Source organism: Rhineura floridana, chromosome 3 (assembly GCF_030035675.1).
Source record: "Rhineura floridana isolate rRhiFlo1 chromosome 3, rRhiFlo1.hap2, whole genome shotgun sequence".
Classification (NCBI taxonomy): Eukaryota; Metazoa; Chordata; class Lepidosauria; order Squamata; family Rhineuridae; genus Rhineura; species Rhineura floridana.
In genome coordinates this window covers 204,263,990-204,282,178 of record NC_084482.1, presented here as the reverse complement: position 1 = coordinate 204,282,178, position 18,189 = coordinate 204,263,990, and the positions used below count along the sequence as shown (strand labels likewise).

General features: G+C 45.9%; 1 protein-coding gene and 1 long non-coding RNA gene across 3 annotated transcripts; both read right to left on the bottom strand.

The window, feature by feature from the left end:
• Window positions 1–1,967: 1,967 nt before the first annotated feature.
• On the bottom strand, window positions 1,968–4,362 carry LOC133381272 (uncharacterized). Its single transcript, XR_009761653.1, has 3 exons — window positions 3,900–4,362; window positions 3,244–3,395; window positions 1,968–2,680 (listed from the first exon to the last, which is right to left on the bottom strand). It is a non-coding gene; the product is annotated as an uncharacterized LOC133381272 (long non-coding RNA).
• Window positions 4,363–11,000: 6,638 nt separating this feature from the next.
• On the bottom strand, window positions 11,001–18,181 carry LOC133381255 (zinc finger and SCAN domain-containing protein 2-like). 2 transcript variants are annotated; one of them, XM_061620129.1, is made up of 4 exons: window positions 18,094–18,181; window positions 15,627–16,098; window positions 13,279–13,405; window positions 11,001–11,870 (listed from the first exon to the last, which is right to left on the bottom strand). In XM_061620129.1, the coding sequence occupies exons 2-4, from the start codon at window positions 16,059–16,061 to the stop codon at window positions 11,113–11,115; spliced, it is 1,320 nt and encodes a 439-aa protein (XP_061476113.1). In that variant the 5' UTR covers window positions 16,062–16,098; window positions 18,094–18,181; the 3' UTR covers window positions 11,001–11,112. The 2 variants fall into 2 exon arrangements, with proteins under 2 accessions (XP_061476113.1, XP_061476112.1); XM_061620128.1 differs by lacking the exon at window positions 18,094–18,181 and adding an exon at window positions 17,838–18,021.
• Between the last annotated feature and the right edge of the window lie 8 nt (window positions 18,182–18,189).

The following is an 18,189-nucleotide window of genomic DNA, read 5'->3' as shown; positions in this document are numbered from 1 at the left end:
AGCTTTCCTTCCTCACGTGGCACGTGGCTCTCACCCCCCCCTTCCTAAATGAAACATCCAGGCCTTTCTAGGAACCGACTCATTCATCTTAACTCTTTCCCAGCGCAGTTTTCCAGAGAGGCGAAGAATTTTGTGGGCGCCTCTTGCAGAAGGGACAACGGCAGGCAGAGCGATCCCGCACTTGGGGATTCAATTTGCGTCTCTTTTGGAATTGTATTTATTTATTTATTACATTTATATACCGCCCCATAGCCGAAGCTCTCTGGGCGGTTTACAGTTTTTATAGATTTTTTTTAAAGATGTTTTGTTTTTAGGATTTTTTTTAAAGATGTTTTGTTTTTAAGGTTTTTTTCTAAAAAAGTTTTGTTTTAAATGTTTTATCACCTGTTTGCTGCCCAGAGTTCCTTCTGGGAGGAAAGGCAGCATATAACAAACAAATAAACAATCACCTTCCGCATATATATCTGAAGACGATGTACAAAATAAAATCAGAGTGTATACAAATCAATTTAGCAATTCAAAGTAAATTTGATTATGGCGTGATTATGGGCAAGAGTCCACTGGTCCATCTAGCTCAGTATTGTCTGCACAGATTGGCAGCAGCTCTCCGCAGTTTCAGGCAGGGAGTGTCTCCCAGCCCGACTGGGAGATGCTAATGGGGATTGAACCTGGGACCGTCTGCAAACAAAACATGTACTCTACTACTGAGCCACAATTCTTTTTACTTGGGGGAAGATAATATGTAGGCCTTACTGGGTTTGGTCCCCAGTAACAATCAGCACAGCTCCTTTAGGATGCAGAGAGCAAAAGTAAAAGGTGTCATGATGTTTTGTTTTGAAGATGTTTCATAGATGTTTGCAGTGTTTTATCACCTGTTTGCCACTCTGGGCTCCTTCTGAGACGAAGGATATAAATTTAACAAACAAATAAATCCTACGCTGGGAAAGGCAAGTAGTTGCACCATCAAAGTTCGCTTCCAAATGATGACCTGTTTATTGAAGCGTTCATCCTAATTTCTTGCACTAAATTTGGAAGGGAATTCCACACCCCAGGGGCTGCGATATTGAAGGCCCTGCCATGTGTTCCTGCTAACTGAACCTATCTTGGTGGTGGGACAAATGACAGGACTTCTAAAGATGATCACAACTGATGGGGAGGGCTTGTGTGAGAGAAACCGATCTTTCAGATATGCCAATTGTTGGGAATCACAAATGGGCAGTTAAAGTTCATGGGCATGACTTAGGGTCATTCATTTCAATGGATCTACTCTAAATAGGGCTAGCATTGAATACAACCCAGTGTTGGAATCATATGGGCTTTTAGCCTGATCCAACAGGCTCTTTTAATCTTATTTTAGGGCCCTAAGCCATTTAGGGCTTTATTCGTAAGCACCAGCATCTTGAACTGGAACCAGAAACAAATCTGAAGCCAGTATTGGGGGAAAATTAAGGCTGATTGTGTTCAGTAGGACTTAAAAATGGCTAAGATGGTGCTCTAGCACAATGGGAATAGGCCTGTGGGTGGTATCCAGTGCTAGTCCCACTCAGAGGAGACCCATGAAATTGATGGGCATGACTAACAGGTTCATTCATTTCAATGGGTCTACTCTGTGTAGGGTTGTCACGCTGCCCCAGCAAGAACTCTTCCGCCATGGACACAGCTTGGGCGCAGCTGTCCAGTTCGCGATCCTTCACCCACCGCCCCATTTCCTGGGGCAGCATGGCCAAGAACTGCTCCAGGACCACCAGCTCCAGGATCCACTCCTTGCTGTGCCTCTCTGGCTTCAGCCACTGACGGCAAAGCTCTTGCAGGCTTTGGCAAACTTCTTGGGGGCCGTCAGCTTCTCGGTAGCGCAGCTGCCTGAAGCGTTGGCGCGACATCTCCGAGCCAGCGGCTTCCTCGTCGAGGACCTCTGCCTTCACTTTCTGACTTCCCGGCTCGACTTTGACTAAAAGGTTGTCCCTGGATTCCGTAGAGAGGCCTGGAGGGGCTAGGATCACCCTTAGCCCTTTTGGTTTCTGGCAGGGGTCAAGGGGGGCTCCGCAAGGGGGATTAAACCCCTTTGCATCCACCCTTGGCCCTGGCAGCAATGGCTGGAAGTCACCTGGATATGGCTGAAGGGACTGGAGGTTTACAATCCCCTGAGGTTTGGTTGTCAGGGACTGTTGTGGCCCTTCCTCCGAGCTCTGACTAATTTGTGGGCGCATGGTTCTTTCCCAGAATTCCTTAGTATTTCCAACCAAGAGGGCAGTTTCAGGGCCTGCTGGGTCCATCTCCTCCACCTTCAACCCATTCTCTGGCACAGCCTTCAGCTGGAAACCTTGCCCATCTCTCCACTCCGCCATCATTCTCCCACTTGGGACGAGGCCTGAATAGTCTCCCTCCCCCTCCCAAACCAAAATTATCAGGCCTTGAAACTCAGCGGACAAATGACCAGTCGGATTGAGAATCTTGCCGGTGAACGAGAGAAGCTTATCCCTATCAAAAAGACAACACAGGAAACTGCCTTCTATCAAGTCAAACCGTCGGTCCATCCAGCTCAGTAATGTCAACACTGACTGGCAGCAGCCGGTCCAGAGTTTCAAGTAGGGGACATTTCCCAGCCCCACCTGGAGATGCTGGGGATTGCATCTGGGACCCTCTGCATGCAAAGCAGATGCTCTTGCAGCTCAACTACGGCCTAGAAATAAAAAAAGAGGCCGCCTTGAAGTGTAGGATAAAAAGGTAACAATGATCATAATTAACGTTTATTCATTTATAATCCGTAATATATCATCCTAAAGACCCCTCCCTACCCCTGGGACCTGGTGTGCGCCAGTTACGGTTTGCGACGGACCTAGCTTACAAGCCAGACTTTATAATTTGAGAAATTGAGTTGGGGAGCAGGCAGTGGCTGTTCACTCCAGAACCCTGAGGGCTCCTCCAGGTGACCTGCTCATTCACCATTTCTCCTGATTTGCTTGCAGAAAGCTTATTATGGGAAGCTGCCTTATACTGAGTCAGACCATTGGTTCACTGACCTCAGGATTGCCTCCATTGACTGGCAACAGCTCTCCAGGATTTCAGGCAGGAGACATTCCCAGGCTATGGTCTGAAGGCACATGAGGCCAGCATTCTGCTGAAGCTAAGCAGGCTCAGGTCTGGTCAGTGCCTGGATGGGAGACCGCCTGGGAACCACATGTAAGCCGCCTTGGGTTTCTATCATGAAAAGAAAGGCGGGGTATAAATGTAATAAATAAATACCTGCAGATGCCCCTGGGAATTGAACCTGGGATCTTATGTATGGAAAGACGTCGGTCAGCAACAATGAGCCTTCATCTTGATTTGCTTGCTTGTATCTTCCCGTTAATCATTTGTTCATCCCATGCTTTTCATTGCACGCCCTGCTTTCCGAACTGCAAAATGGCAGGGCAATAGAGGCCTTCATTCCCCTTTCATTGCACAAACCTACATTTCCCAAGATGCGCTCAAATGTCTTCCGCAAAATACTGACCGTCTGGAGGCACCCTAGGTGTGTAACCTGAGGTCTGCAGCACCTGAATGGAACTTAATTCAGCCCTGAGGGTAAATCTAGATGATGTGCCTGTGGTCGATGTGGGCTGGAACCGAGATGTCAACATTGTCATGTGGCCACTTGCATGTGTTAGAAGCATCAGTCTCACAATAAACTCCCATCTGGAAGCATGATTAATTTTTAAGGTGTCACAAGGCTCTGCTGTTTTTGCAGCGACACAGAATTAACACAGCTACCCCTTTGGAAGTTGCTACTGTGAAACTAGGGCACTAAAGGGTGCTGTGAGTTCATTTTTTAAAAAAGCAAGTAAATAATAATAATAATGGAACGAGGGGCAAAAAAGAAAGGGGGAAATGTGAGAAAGGCTGCCAACTTTTGAACATACCTCTGCTCCTGTGCTTTTCCCCACAGCAGCTCCTCCAATCACCAACCGCTCCTCCTGCTAAGGAAAAAAGGCCTGTGGAGGAAAAGCCTCAGCTGCTGATTTCTGCAGCTCGGACGGGCACAGGAGCAAGCCAGCTTGGGCTTTTTATGGTCAGCTGGCAACTTTAGACGGAGGAAACCGGCTCTTCCGGCAGATTTAAGGGGGAAACCAGGCCTTGTTTTCCCCAGCCTCCTCCTTTTATGGCTTAGCCACCTCTTGTGCTTTTTTCCCAATCCTTGCTTTGACTGCTGCTTCTAGCCCCAAAACTCATTTTGCACCCACTCCTTTCCTTGATCTCAGACGCAAAGAACCGTCTTCCAGCCGCTGACACAAAGGGTTCTTTTAAGAAAAACATTCAACACTTCCAGTTCCAACTAGAAGTCACATTGGACTACTCCATGTGCGGGGCAAGGGTAGTGGTAGGATTCCATAGGAATAATGCTTTTTTTAGAAAAAAAATATTTTATTAATTTTTAAACCTATTAAGTTTAGGTGTGGGGCTTTGAAATAATTATGTATTATAACCAGCACTGTAGCGGCAAATTCAGAAGTACAGGGTCCCTTCATGATAGTCCCAGCCATGCCCCTCCCTCCTCTTTTTTTGCTACTGGGTTGAGAATGAGATCCTTCTTGATCTGGGTTGAGAATGAGATCCATGAATTTGATGCTCGCTGGATCGTCACCTTGTAGAGGTGAGTGGGCTTGCGTGTTCCAATGAACCCTGTGAGCGATGCTGTCAGGAGTCATGTACTCCCAGCAGGGTCACCCATGATGGCTAGGTCAAGGGAGAGGAACCAGACAAAGAACGATCCAAGAACGTCCCCAACGGCAGAACAGGCGGAGGATAACAGTGGAGTCCTCGAGGCGCCTTCTGAGCGGGTGTTATGCAAAATCGCTCAGCTCCTTTGCCTTCGGTCTCGCGGCCTTCGGCAGGTTCTCGGCTAACTTGCGAGCTCGGGCGCCTTCTGCTTGCTTCCAATGGCGCCCGGAAGGTTAGAAGAGCGAGGGCTAATATCTGAAAGAAAAGCACGATTTGGGGGAGGAGATAGTGTAAGCAGAGCTGCAACACTGTACGTCAGGGTCACATATCAGTCCTGGCGCCTACGTGAACTAGTTATGAAAGACTACCTCTGAGCATGGCCAGAGTGCCTTTACCCTCCCTCCCCAGCCACTAAACGTTATCGCTATCTGTCACTTGAAAAAAGACCCTCTTTTCATGTGCTGGTTGGGGCTAGTGGGAATTGTAGTCCAAATCATCGGGAGGGCACCAGGTTGGCAAAGACTGTAATGTACTGTGACTTAATAAAGGTTTTTCATCATCATCATCATCATCATCATTATTATTATTATTATTATTTCCAAAATACAGAAACAAAAAAGGTACTTTTTCAGACTATGCAGAGTGTGGAGAAAATGGATACAGACTTTTTTTTCTTCTGTCCCCCAGATTATTAGGTAACTCAAGGCCATCCAGTGACATGTGGTGGACAGACAAAAATAAGGTACTTCTTCACATAATGTATAATGAAATGTTTGGATTTTGCTGCCACAAGATGTAATGGCCACTAGTTCAAGTTGGCTTTAAAAGGTAAAATAGATAGATTTATGGAGAAAAGAACATGCTAATAGCAGTGAAGTGAAACTTTCATGTTCAGAGGCAGTATATCTGTGAATGACACAATAGAGGTAAGAGTTGACTTTCATTTAAGTCAGAGGCAGGATGCTTTTGAATGCCAGTTTCTGGAAACTACAGGAGGAGAGAGTGCTCTTGCGCATGTGGGCTTCCCATGGGCATCAGGTTGGCCACTCCAAAAACGGGTGCTGGACCAAGTGGCCCATGGGTCTGATCCAGTAGGGCTCTTCTTATGTTCTTAAGTCATGCAGAGGTCTTCCTGATCACTGATAGAGAAAGGATTCTGGAGCCTGCCTTTTATTCCAAGAGTTAATTTATGTAACTGAAAATTAATGAATTTTTAAACATTCAGTCATTATTTAATGATTTGTAAAAAGGTTTGTGTGTGTGTGTGTGTGTATGTGTGTTCAAGTGGCTCTTACTCATGAAAACACACTGTTCTTTAAACACAACTATCCTACCTGCACTGAGAAATAGGGTGCCTCATTGCTCACTGTTTTGCAGAAGGGATTCAAGCACATAACAAGAACTTTAATCCACTTTAATTGGGCAAACCTAAAGTGCTCTGTTGTCACCCTGTTGCCACAAATCCACTTTAAAAAAAGCAGACTTTTTAAAAAGCACCTTTTGCAGTTAGGAAAGTGATGGGGAAACATAAAAATGAGGGATGAACAAATGATTTATGGGAAGATGCATAAACACCATACAAGCTCATTGTCCCTTTAACAAATTGGAATGAATGCTAGGTAGACTGGATATAGTCTAACCACAGCATCAAGCAAATCAGGATGAATGCTAAACAAAAAGGCAATCTAGAAGAGCCTATAGAATTCGTTACAAACTGGTTTCCCAGACCATACACTGTTGCTTCAAGGCAGGCAAGTCCCCACTTTAGCACTGACATCTGTTAACCCCTGTTACCGCTGCCATTGTTCAGTCATGGGATGTGTGACAAGCTCAGGGATACCCCAAGTTCTGCAGAAAGGAAAAAAGGCTTATGGGGGGAAAATCTGAAAGGGAGAGGGATCCCAAAAAAACAGCCCAATGAGGACTAAGCATATTCAGGGGCCAAGAAATGCTGCCTGTTATTTGGGGGTAGAGGGTTGGAGTATTCTGGAAAAGAGTAGGGCTGGCTGGCTACATCCTGAACATGGGTTCTCTACACTGCAACACTTTGCTGCAAGTCCTACCTTGTGTAAATATCTGAAAGTTGCCTTCCCTCGCATGATTACCTCCCTGGCATTCTTCCTGCCCTACCATCCATAAGAGGGCTTCTTGGCAAATATGTTTGGTGGCACATGGCAATCTGAGGCAATGACATGTATTCAATGCTGGTCTTACTCAGAGTAAAGTTAATAGGCATGACTAACTTAGGTTCATTAAATCCCATGGCTCTTCTCCGAGTAGGACTTAGTTCAATACAATCTAATGAATTTGGAGACCTTGATGTAGGAATAAAGAAGCTGAATCTGCTGCAATGACCGAAAGTTAAAATGGACATCAGAAAAAAACCGGGCAGCAACCACAAATGAAGACAAAGCTGAAGAGGAAAAAGAGACATGCAGTAGCTTTGAAATACTGATTGTATAGTGTGGGGCTCATATTTCTAGCCTGGATGTCATTGTTTTTAATTCATATAAATTCAGCTAAATGTCAAATACTGTATTTGAGCAAACAAAGAGCTAGAGAGGAATTTAACCTTTCTTGGTTGCGGTGCAAGAATTCCATCACACCTCTTAGTGAGAAACCGCAAAATAAATTTGGTCAGCTCTGTGTGTGTGCCTCCAGCTTGTTGGGACCGGATGCATAAGAAAGAAACTGGACATTTCTCCCTGAAAAGGCATTCAGACAGCATAACTTGCAGACTCTTTAAAATCTTTCCTCTTTCAACAGCAGACTCCTTTCTACTTGACACTTAAAATGGTAGGTTGAACTGCGTTCATTTACACATTTTATACCCACAAGTTCTCCATATAGTTATTTCACAGGAAACTGCCACAATTCCATTATTAGTATGAACTGTCTCTTTGTACATCCCCCCCTTGAGATTATGGAGCATAAGGGGAGGAGATCTGGAGGCAGAGAATGAGCCGGGTTTTAGAGATTTGGAATAAGGCTACAGCAAGCTGGAAATTACCTGGGACTGGGGGATTATATAGAAAACTGTGGGTTTAGAAGGTATGTCATAATCTTGAGCCACTGATAGGAAGAAAATAACCATGGGAACAGTGGGGGAGTGAAAACAAAGGTAGGTGGGTTCTTGATGCCAGGTCGCATCAAATTTAGAAGTCAGGCAAGAGTATTGTTGCGCACCTCCCCATGTCTCCAAGCGGTGAGATTTCAGGGGTCCCTGCGCTCCTCCAGGGTTTGGTTTCCTTTGGGAAGAAGGTCAGCGGAGACTGTGGTGTCTTTATGAAATATGGTTTATTTATTTACACACATTCCAACCTGAGCTCAAGGATGGAGGGGATTCAATGCATCAGCAGTCCAATAGGTTAAAATACAAGTGCATTACTATGTTATGTACACCCTACTGCTTATATTCACAGTGCCTCAAATTCAGCTGTCACACAAAACCATGGTTATGGAAAGTTAATTATGGTTTGTTTAGTGTTATGAATCAAACAAATCATGGGTTACAGTCAGCTTGCCAAGAGAATCGGACACTGTTGGTTTGAAGTGGGCTTGTAAATCATGGTTTGTGCCAATGATTTGGTGCTCTGTCTGAACAGACAAACCATAGTTATGGCCAGTTCTCTGCAGCAGCCTGCAGAATTCACTGACCTTTTTAGGCCCATGGGCACATGTGCAATTTTGAGAGAGTGCTGTGGGCACCACCCCTCTGCCTTGTTCTCCCCGTCTGACAGGTTACCCCCCTAAAAAGAGATGGCGGGGAAACAGCATGCATACACTTTACTTTTCCATGGAGTCTGGGTAAAAGTCGGTTCCAGTAGAATTAAAATGGATCTTCTTGAATTTGCATGATTTTACATGTAGCCCTTTGCCCCCCCAAAAAACACTGGCAAAGTAAAGTTTACTTTGGTAGACAACGCAGAAAAAAAATCACAAAGCTGGTGCTTGCTGGCACCACAAAAGCATTAATCCAAAAGCACAGAAGGTCACTGAGTTCATGATGGCAACAAAAGGAACAACAGAGCAACAGATCACACAGACATCTGTGGACAAAGAACATAAGAGGTAACCTATGATTTGATGGTGGGTTTTGGGGGGGGTATTGCGAAAAAAAGTCACAAACATCCATGACTTTGTGCCATGGTAGAACTGTCAAACACAAAATCTGTGATGTTTACAGTGCAGTCGATACAGAAATACCTCAGTTAACAAAGTACATGTGTTCCTGGGCATTCCTTGTTTAACAGAAACGTTGGTACCAGAGGTAGGAACAACATGGAAAGAAGAGGGATCAGTTCTTACACCACAACAAAGAAGAGCAGTTCAACATATTTCAGCAAATTTTGTATTCAAAACTAACAATACCCAGGTCTGAAATGAAACAACCAGGTCAGGTAAGCCTTGCATACAGACCACTTGAAGGCTTCTTCCAAAATGCATCCGGGGATGCCTGCCTTGCTTTTTTTATCACGTAATATCTTGCTATAGCAATCTAAAGTGTTCAGCGCAGTTCTCCTCTCCGTACATTTGAGCAGGCAGGGAAGGGGCACCCACCACCCTGTGCTTGGTCTCTCCCTGCAATCCTCTTCAACACTCGAGCAAATGTGTCTGCACTAAATAGGGCTTCCAGGGCACCTGACAAAGAGCGCCATTCCAGCCACGCGTGAGAGAGCTGCCTGCAGCCACCGCCGCAATCCAGTAGACAAGGGGCCACATTCTGACTATGTCAGAATGTGCGCCCTCCCCACGCCCCCCTGCACCCAAAGAAGAATTTGTTAAAAGGAATTTATTTCCTGGGTGATTTGTTAACTGAGGTATTACTGTACAGCCAATGGTGATTTGATGGGGTGGGGAACCCATGAAAAATCACACCATTTCAAGAGTTTTTCCTGGATCCAATGTGCACCTTCTATCTCCCTCTTGACTCCTGTGGCACTCTCTCTCTCCCTCCGCCTCGTCCACCCTCACCCTTCCATTTGCCTTGGCTCAGTGTCCCAGATCGCTCCCCCCTTTCCCCCAAACTTCAGGACACTGCCTTCTGTCCTGCTGCTCAGGTGCAAATCTGAGCCTTGAAAATGAACGAGGAAGTGGGAAGAGAGGGAAAGGATCACTCTTTCAGCTTTTCCCTTCAGCTTTATGTGCTTTTCAAAGGGGGAAAGCGTAACCCTCGTAGCAAAGCAGCTGCCAGGGGTGGGGGGCTCAGAGGCTCTGCAGATGCCAGGGGTGCCACACTGGTGATCTGCGGAGCAAGCAGACAATGACAGCAAACGAGCAACTCTGAACGATGGTTTGGTTTGTCAGCTGTGGTTAGTGAAAACCATGGTTTGGCACAAAAGCCTTAGCTATGGCAGTCAGACTACTGTCTGTTTTCTTTGACGAAGAGATCCCTGCACGCCATACTTTTTTAAATACCATACCTCTTTTAAAAATACACCCTTCCATTTTCAAATACAGGAATATTGTCTACACACTGACCGGCAGCGGCTTTCCACGATTTTCAGACAGGGAGTCTCTCCCACCCCTAATTGGAGATGCCACAGGGGACTGAACCTGGGACCTTCTGTGTACAAGGCAGATGCTCTACCACTGAGCTACAGCCCCTCCCCAAAGGGCTGCTGTTCAAGTGCAAAGTACCCTTAGGCAGACAGCATTCAAAAACAAGATTCAGATCTCCTGGCTTGCTTTGCCATGAGCCAATTTGTCTCAGAGCAGTTCCACGCACTCAGGTTCTTTTTCTTTTTAAATACACCTGAGTTGTATTTAACCGAAATGGGAAACCTGCTTTAAACTGTGGTTTGCCCAAAGCATCAAGTGAGAAGCGGGAGTCTACTGGCCATGGTTGCTATGTTCTACCTCCACTAATGGAGGCAGCACATCTCTGTATACAGTTGCTGGGAATCACAAGTGGGGAGACCACTGTTGGACTCGCATCCTTTTTTCGGGCTTCCCATTAGGGCATCTGGTTGGCTACTGTGTGACCAGGATGCTGGACTAGATGGGCCTTTGGCCTGATCCAGTTTTAGGGCTCTTCTTATGTTCTAATGAATCTGAGCATGCAAAGGGAAGATGGCCGTGCTCAAGCCCAAAGGTGGCCCAACCAAGATTTGGCATCGCCCAAAACCAAGCTGGTCACCGAATGTGCATTTAACAGGGCCCTATGACCATTCTTGGGTCTCTTGTAAGCAGTAGTTGTATGATTACCTGTACGATGCACTTGTCTACCTAATTCACATATTACATTTTTTGATGTACCAAAAAAAAGCATAAAATGCTAAAAAAAACAAAAACACGTAAAGTAGCCTTGCTTACAGCTTCTTTTGTGAACATCCTTCCTTTAAAATAAAAATCCCTTCTCAAATATATACAGTTAGGAACTCTGATGTGGACGTATCAGGCTCAGCGGCCGTTTCACAACCAGCCAGCCTTCTCTCGAGTGTGCAACTTCTGGTGGGTCATGAGGATGTCTCTCCTGCCAAAGCTCTTCCCGCAAACCAGGCACTTGAAGGGCTTCTCTCCGGTGTGGGCTCTCTCGTGGATGACCAGGCAAGTCCGCTGGCTGAAGCTCTTGCCACACTCGGAGCACTTGTAGGGCTTCTCCCCTGTGTGCGTCCTACGGTGGGTGACAAGGAACTGCTTCCGGCTGAAGCTTCTCCCGCAGTCGGGGCAGATGTAGGGCTTCTCGCCCGTGTGGGTTCTCTCGTGTTTGATCAAGTCTGATTTAGAAATGAAGCCTTTGCCACAGTGAGAGCAGATGTAGGGCTTCTCGCCCGTGTGGATCCTTTCGTGCTTAATAATGTACGACTTGCGGCTGAAGCTTTTGCCGCAATAGGAACAGGCGTAGGGCCTCTCCCCGGTGTGGGATCTCTGATGTTCGATAAGTTCGGACCTCCACACAAAGCCCTTCCCGCACTCTGGGCACTTTTTCAGGCGCTCGTCTTGGATCCGTTGCTGGACCACAACTCCCTTGACTTGTTGGTAGCCGTGCGGACCACAAACTAACTTCTCCCTTCCCTTCTCAGGGCGGCTTCCCAGATGGCTCTTGGAGGCTTCCCCCAGATCTGTAGGGCTGTGGGAAACGTTCCATTCGGCAATTCCCGACAACGTCCCATGCGGCCCTGGCTCCGCAGAATTGTCCGGGTCTTCTCCGTACACTCGCTCAACACCTTCTAGAAAGGAGAAAATCCAAAATGTGTGTCATTCCCTGATGCAGGGAGAAAAAGAATCTCAAGTAACTTGGCAAACTCTGGATCCATCTATATGGAGACCCGAAGACAGCAAGCAGAGGATGGCATTTTTCAACAGTCTTCTACCAAAATAGAGAAGAACCTTCTCTGCAAGTAGAAAACTAATATGCTAGGGAGGGGCTAGAACCTCTATCCCTAATAAGCTAGGTGTTTTTCACTTGTAGGGAGGGTTGGTAGAGGAGCATTCAAAAATGGCATCCCCTACCCAGCGGTACAGTCCACATTGTCTACCTTGAGACTCTGCCATGCTCCTTCACTGGAAGTATTTAAGCAGAGGCTGAACCACCATGTGGTGGTTGCACCTCCAACTCCCATCAGCCCCACGAAGCATGGCCAATAGTCAGGGCCAATGGGAGTTGTAGTCCAACAACATTGGGAGGACGCCAGATCGTGGGAAGGCTGGTATATCCCTGACCCGTAAAACTGGACCCTGTTTTACATGTTTGAATCGTCTGACTGTTTCATTTGCTTCTCTATTGCTGTTTTTCTGGTTTTAGGTTATGTATGTTTTAATGACGTTTGTTTTTTAGATCAGGGGTTCCAAGACTGGCCCACGAGCATCATGCAGGTGGTCCGCCGCATGTCTGTGGATCTGCGGTTGAAGATGGGACACGGCACGTCCATCACACTGAATATTCATATTGACTTTTATTTTTGTTTGCTTCTTGTATTTCTCCTAATATTTTTTAATGCAGGACACTTTGACTGTTACGGCTTTACAACAGTTACAACAGGCAGAAAAATCATTAAGGGGTCCACTAAAACCCCCTGCAACTTTCAATAAGAGAACCAGAGGGCAATGAATGCCTAAATTGTTGCCTCGAGAGCTGACAGGCAAGTTATAAATTATTTAGTTATTTATTTTTCAGATTTATATCCCGCCCTTCCCCCTAGTAGGGCAATTAATCATAGATTAAAACAAAACAAAGTAAATCACACTGGGGGGAAATAGAGCCAAGCATCTCTGACCCCATTTGCACTATAAGTTTAACACAGTATCATATCACTTTAAACGGCCATGTCTTTTTCCAAAGAATCTTGAGAACTGTAGTAAGCTAAGGGTGCCGTGAGTGGCCTGGGGATACCAACAGTCCACAAGTGTTATCCCAGTCTGGGGTGTACACTTAGCTTGCTGCAGGACGTGGACTGAGAAACCTGTGGCCCTCCGGGTGTTGCTGGACTCCAACTCCCATCAGCCCTAGCCAGGCTGGCCATTGTCAAGCATGATGGGAGTTGTGGTCCAGCGACACCTGAAGAGCTACAGGTTACCCCAACACTTCTGCTGTACAATTTTCTGAGCACTTGAAATTCAAGGAAGAGGGGTTCTCACCCAGCAAGGCCGCGTCTCCGTCGTCCTCCTGTTTGATCTCCCCCAAGATGACCCTCTGCCAGGTATCTGAGGACGCGTCCTCAACATTGGGGAAATTAGCGGATTCCTCTTTGAACGGCCCCAACACCTGAAATGGCAGCCCAGTTCATATAAAGAGGATGGTGCAAGGACGAGAGGGGAAAGGAGGCAGCTTAGGGGCAGGCATTTATTTATTTATTTATTCATGGTTATAAAACACTTCTATCCCGCCTTTTGGCTCTTAAAAAAAAAAAAGAGGCACCCAATGTGGTTTACAGTAAAATATTAATCCAGTGGAAAAAGAGAATTCAAAGTTTAAAAAGGGGTAGGGGGAGATAAACAAAAACATATCTCAATAAAATGAAGACACATTAAAAGCTTGGCCGAACAGAGGTGTCGAAACCACCCGCTTAAAGGGATACAGAGAAAAGACCAGTCTAGCCTTCATCTCTATCTATGAAACCAGAAAGACAACGTTTGTGACACTAAGTAACCTGGCAACTTGTACAACATGGATGGGGAATCTGTGGCCTTCCAGACGTGGCTGGAGTTCACAGTGACTGCAGCTATACCCACCCCGAGCAGAGATTTCTCTCCCTGCCCCTCTTTCTTTTCCCATAATACTAGAGCTGAAAGATTATTCCATGCCATTGACTGAAGTATTACTGAGGACCCAAGACTGGGAAACCTGTGGCCCTGCATTTGTGGTTGGCTGGCCCGTTAACGCCCACCAACCCAGCTAGCATGTGGCAGCTGGGAGTCCAACATCATCTGTAGGGTACCAGGTTCCTGACCTAGGATTTCAAACAGTTGTGGGGGTCCTTGGGCCCTCCAGATGTTGTTAAACTACAACTCCCATCAGCCCCAGCAAGCATGACCAATGGCTAGGGACGATGGAACTGGAAATTCAGCAACATCTGGCAGGCCATAAGTTCCCCACGCCTGATTCAGAATCACCTCGCATGAGGTTCATCCAAGAACATGTTCAACAACACCAGTCACAGATACTTGACATCAGTTTCTCACTAACTTTTTCAGGATTTGCTTTAAGCTTAGTCTACTTTCCGGTGTCCACGTAAGGTCACCAGAATTTATGTGGTGTTCTTACCTTAGGAGCTTGTGTGGCATAGTGATTAGTGTTAAGATGTGGGAGACCAGGGTTCAAATCCCTGCTCGACCATGAAGCTCACTGACCTTGGGCCAGTCACTGCCTCTCAGTTTAACCTACCTCACAGGGTTGTTGTTGTTATTGCTTTAATTGCTGGGATATTTTAGCATGGTTTTGTTGCACATTCTAATCAGGATTGTTTATATTTCAGTGTTTTAAAAGGCCTGTTTTATTGTGTATTTTAAAGAGGGTATATTTTTAAAAAATATTCTTGTCTTTTCACAAATGTTGTGCAATTGGTTTTTATGTTTTGTAAATCACTTAGAAGCTACTAATTGGCTGCAACAATCCCAGGCTTCTGCTCTGAGGATTCAACAAGAACTCAGCAACTTTGGGAAAGACCCAATTATTCAAGATAGTTCCCAGGCCTACAAAAACTGTCTTAAATACCTTTTTGGGATTCCCTGGCGTAATCTGAGAGTAATTTGTGTTTATTGGGCCCTGGATGAGAGCCAGGGTGGATGGGTGAAGTCCTGGATGAGAACCAAGGGAGATGTTGCATGGGGAAGTGCGAAGGAATCGTTTTAATATTTATTTGTTAATTGGTTATCATTATATGTTACGTATGTATAATTTGTATGATGGTTTTATTGTATATTTTTATAACATTTGTTTTACTCTTCTGTACACTGTTTAGAGATGTTTTTATATCCATTAAGCGGAACGGAAATAGCCTAAAATAAATACAGTATATAAGTGAATAAATAATAATAATGTTAACAATGGGTTGTTGTCAACTGAGTTCTACTCAGAGTAGACCCACTGAAATTAATGAACTTAAGTTAGTCATGTCCATTAGCTTCTATGAGCCTACTCTGAATAGGACTAGCACTGAATACCACCCAGCATCTATGCAACTTGCTGCCACAAGAGGTTGTGGTGGCCACCAGCGTAGATCACTTTAAAAGGGGATTAGACAAATTCATGGAGAAGGATGGAGGCTATTATGTGCCTATAGATGCACCTGCCTACAGACAGCATGCCTACAAACAGCATCTGTTGAGGTACAGAAACAGGAGAGTGCTACTGTGCACACGCCCTGCCTGTGGGCTTCCCAGAGGCATCTGATTGGCCACTGTGGGAAATTAGAATGCTGGACTAGATGGGCCTTTGGCCTGATCCAGCAGGGCTCCTCTTCTTATGCCCTTTCAAATATTCTCACCAGCTCTTCCTGCGTCTCATCCTCTTGCTGCCGCAGCAGGAAGTCTTCCACCAAAGCCACCGCGTGGGAGCAGTTCTCTGGCTCCACGTCTCTGACCCAGCTCTGGATGTCTGGAGGCAAGATGGTCAGGAACTGCTCCAGCACCACCAGTTCCAGGATCTGCTCCTTGGTGTGCCTCTCAGGCTTCAGCCACAGGTTGCACAGTTCCCAGAGATGGTTGCACACCTCTCGCGGCCCCTCGGCCTCTTGGTAGCCAAACTGCCGGAAGTGCTGGCGCTGCATCTCCAAGCTGGCCACTGCTGCTGCAGCCTCCTCCTCCTCTTCCTCCTCTAGGACCTCCTCCTTCACTTTCAAGCAGCTCACTTTGTCATTGGCCCATAGGCTGCTCTTGGTCAGTTGGGTTTCTTGACAAAGATCTGGCAGGGGATGGGCCATCCTCACTCCCCTTCAGAGATGCTGAGCAAAGCAACAGCTGTGATGTTAAAAGGGGAAAACAAAAAGTTGAGAATCATCCCTGGCCAAAAGGCTACCGGCTGGGGTGGGTTGTTTTTGGAACATCAGGGAAGGCTCACCTAGCCTTGCATTTAAGCACTAGCCTGGTAGCTATAGACTGCGTGAGAGGGAGTGGGGTTGGCAGAGGAGTTGTGGGAGGAAACCAAGCACATATTGGGATCTTTAGGTGGATTAAAGGGCTCTGTTATCCTAGCACAAGAAGTCCACTTTTTAAAAGAAACAGACTTCTTGCGGTTAGGGAAGTGGTGGGGAAAATGCATTGAAAAGTGTGGAATGAAGAAACGATGAACAGAAAGACGTAGAAACACCCTATGAACAAATCAGGATGATAGTAAAGGCTGCATATAATCTAACTTCCACGAAAGCTTTCTGCAAGCAAATCAGGGTGAATGCTCAATAAATAGATCATCCAGAGGGGCCCATTGTCCAAAACATCTGGAAGGCACCAAGTTGGGAGTAGCTGCTCCAGAACATGGAGGATTTACTGTTATTTACTCTTCTATTTAAAATATCTACTATGCTCTGTTCTTTTTGCTTTTCAGAAGTTCTGTTTTCCAGGGGGAATCTTGATTTTTGGCAAAAGTTTAAAAATCTCAATTTGAGAATAGATAGTGATGCAGAGAAAGAAGAGAGGAGTCAGATGTCACCATAGGAAAACCTAGGGTCACATCCACACCACACATTTAAAGCACTCTTATACCACGTTAACAGTCATGGCTTCCTCCAAAGAAACCTGGGAACTGAAGCTCTATGAGAGGTCTCCTGATCCTGAAAGTGCTGCACTGGCTTCCAGTGAGGCTACCATCGGGCTACCAGGCCCAATTCAAGGTGTTAATACTAGCATGCTGTTCTTCAACCTTGGGTTCCCAGATGTTCTTTGACTACAACACCTATAATCCCCAGACAGCTCAGCCACTGGTCAAGGGATCATGGGAGTTGCAGTCCAACAACATCTGGGGACAGAAAGTTGAAGAAGACTATAGCAACATTCAAAGCCCTAAATGGCTTGGGACCCAACTACCTAAAACAATGCCTCCCCCAGTATCACCCATCTTGGATCCTATGATTAGCAGGGGAGACACTGATGCTGCTACTGGCTAGCTGACATTGACCTGTGATAGGGCCTTTTCAGGGGCAGCTCCCCATTTGTGAAAAACCCTCCCTGGTGACACACATAACTCCTAAACCACTGTGCCAGTTTTCAAGTTCCATAGAATTCTTCAGCCCAGAGAACTAACAAGCTGACGTTCTTAGGGAGGTTTCTTGGCCACTGTTGTGACTGAGTTTGTTTTTGATTATGCTTTATTGTTTTATTATTGTTTGGATTTATTTTTGTCTTTAAAAAAACTAAGGGTAAGCAGAAGTACATAAATGTAGTTAAAAACATTTTAAAACAAGCATGCTTTCACGCTACTTTGTAGTATTTTGGGGCAATGGTTCTAATAAATAGATAGTGCTTTCACTACCTCTACCGGCAAGGATTCTTTTTAAAAAATGTGGAGGAGTGTTTGAACAGATGGCAACCAGAGAGAAGCTCCAGGACCCCACCACCTCATTTTGCATAAAGGTGGAAGAATCTGCTTTGCCCACCCCCCTCTTTGCTCCACTTCAAGCCCACATCATCCCTTTCTACACCTACAAAAATGAAGGGTTCCTCATCTTTCTGACTCTCCTCTATATGGCAGGAAGAAATCCAACCTGGTATGTTTTTGCAAGGTGTCCATCCCCCCAATAGCTAGGATAAAGGTTCTTCAGTTGAATTTCTGCAGCCGCTTTCTGATTCTCTCCCTTGCATGGCAGGAAGAAATCCAAACAATGATGTTTTTGCCAGCTTTCTACCTCCTCTCCTCCCGCAAATAGCTAGAGAAGAGCTTCCACAGTTGAATTTCTGCCTGCAATGCAGCCCCTTCAAGGCACAGCCTCTCTTCCCATACCCACAGCCCTTCCCACTTGCCTGGTTCTTTCGCAGCCACCGGAAAAACCCTTCCAACTCGTGATTGTCTGCGCGTGGGAAAATTCAAAGGCCACTTTCCCACGGGAAACGGAACAG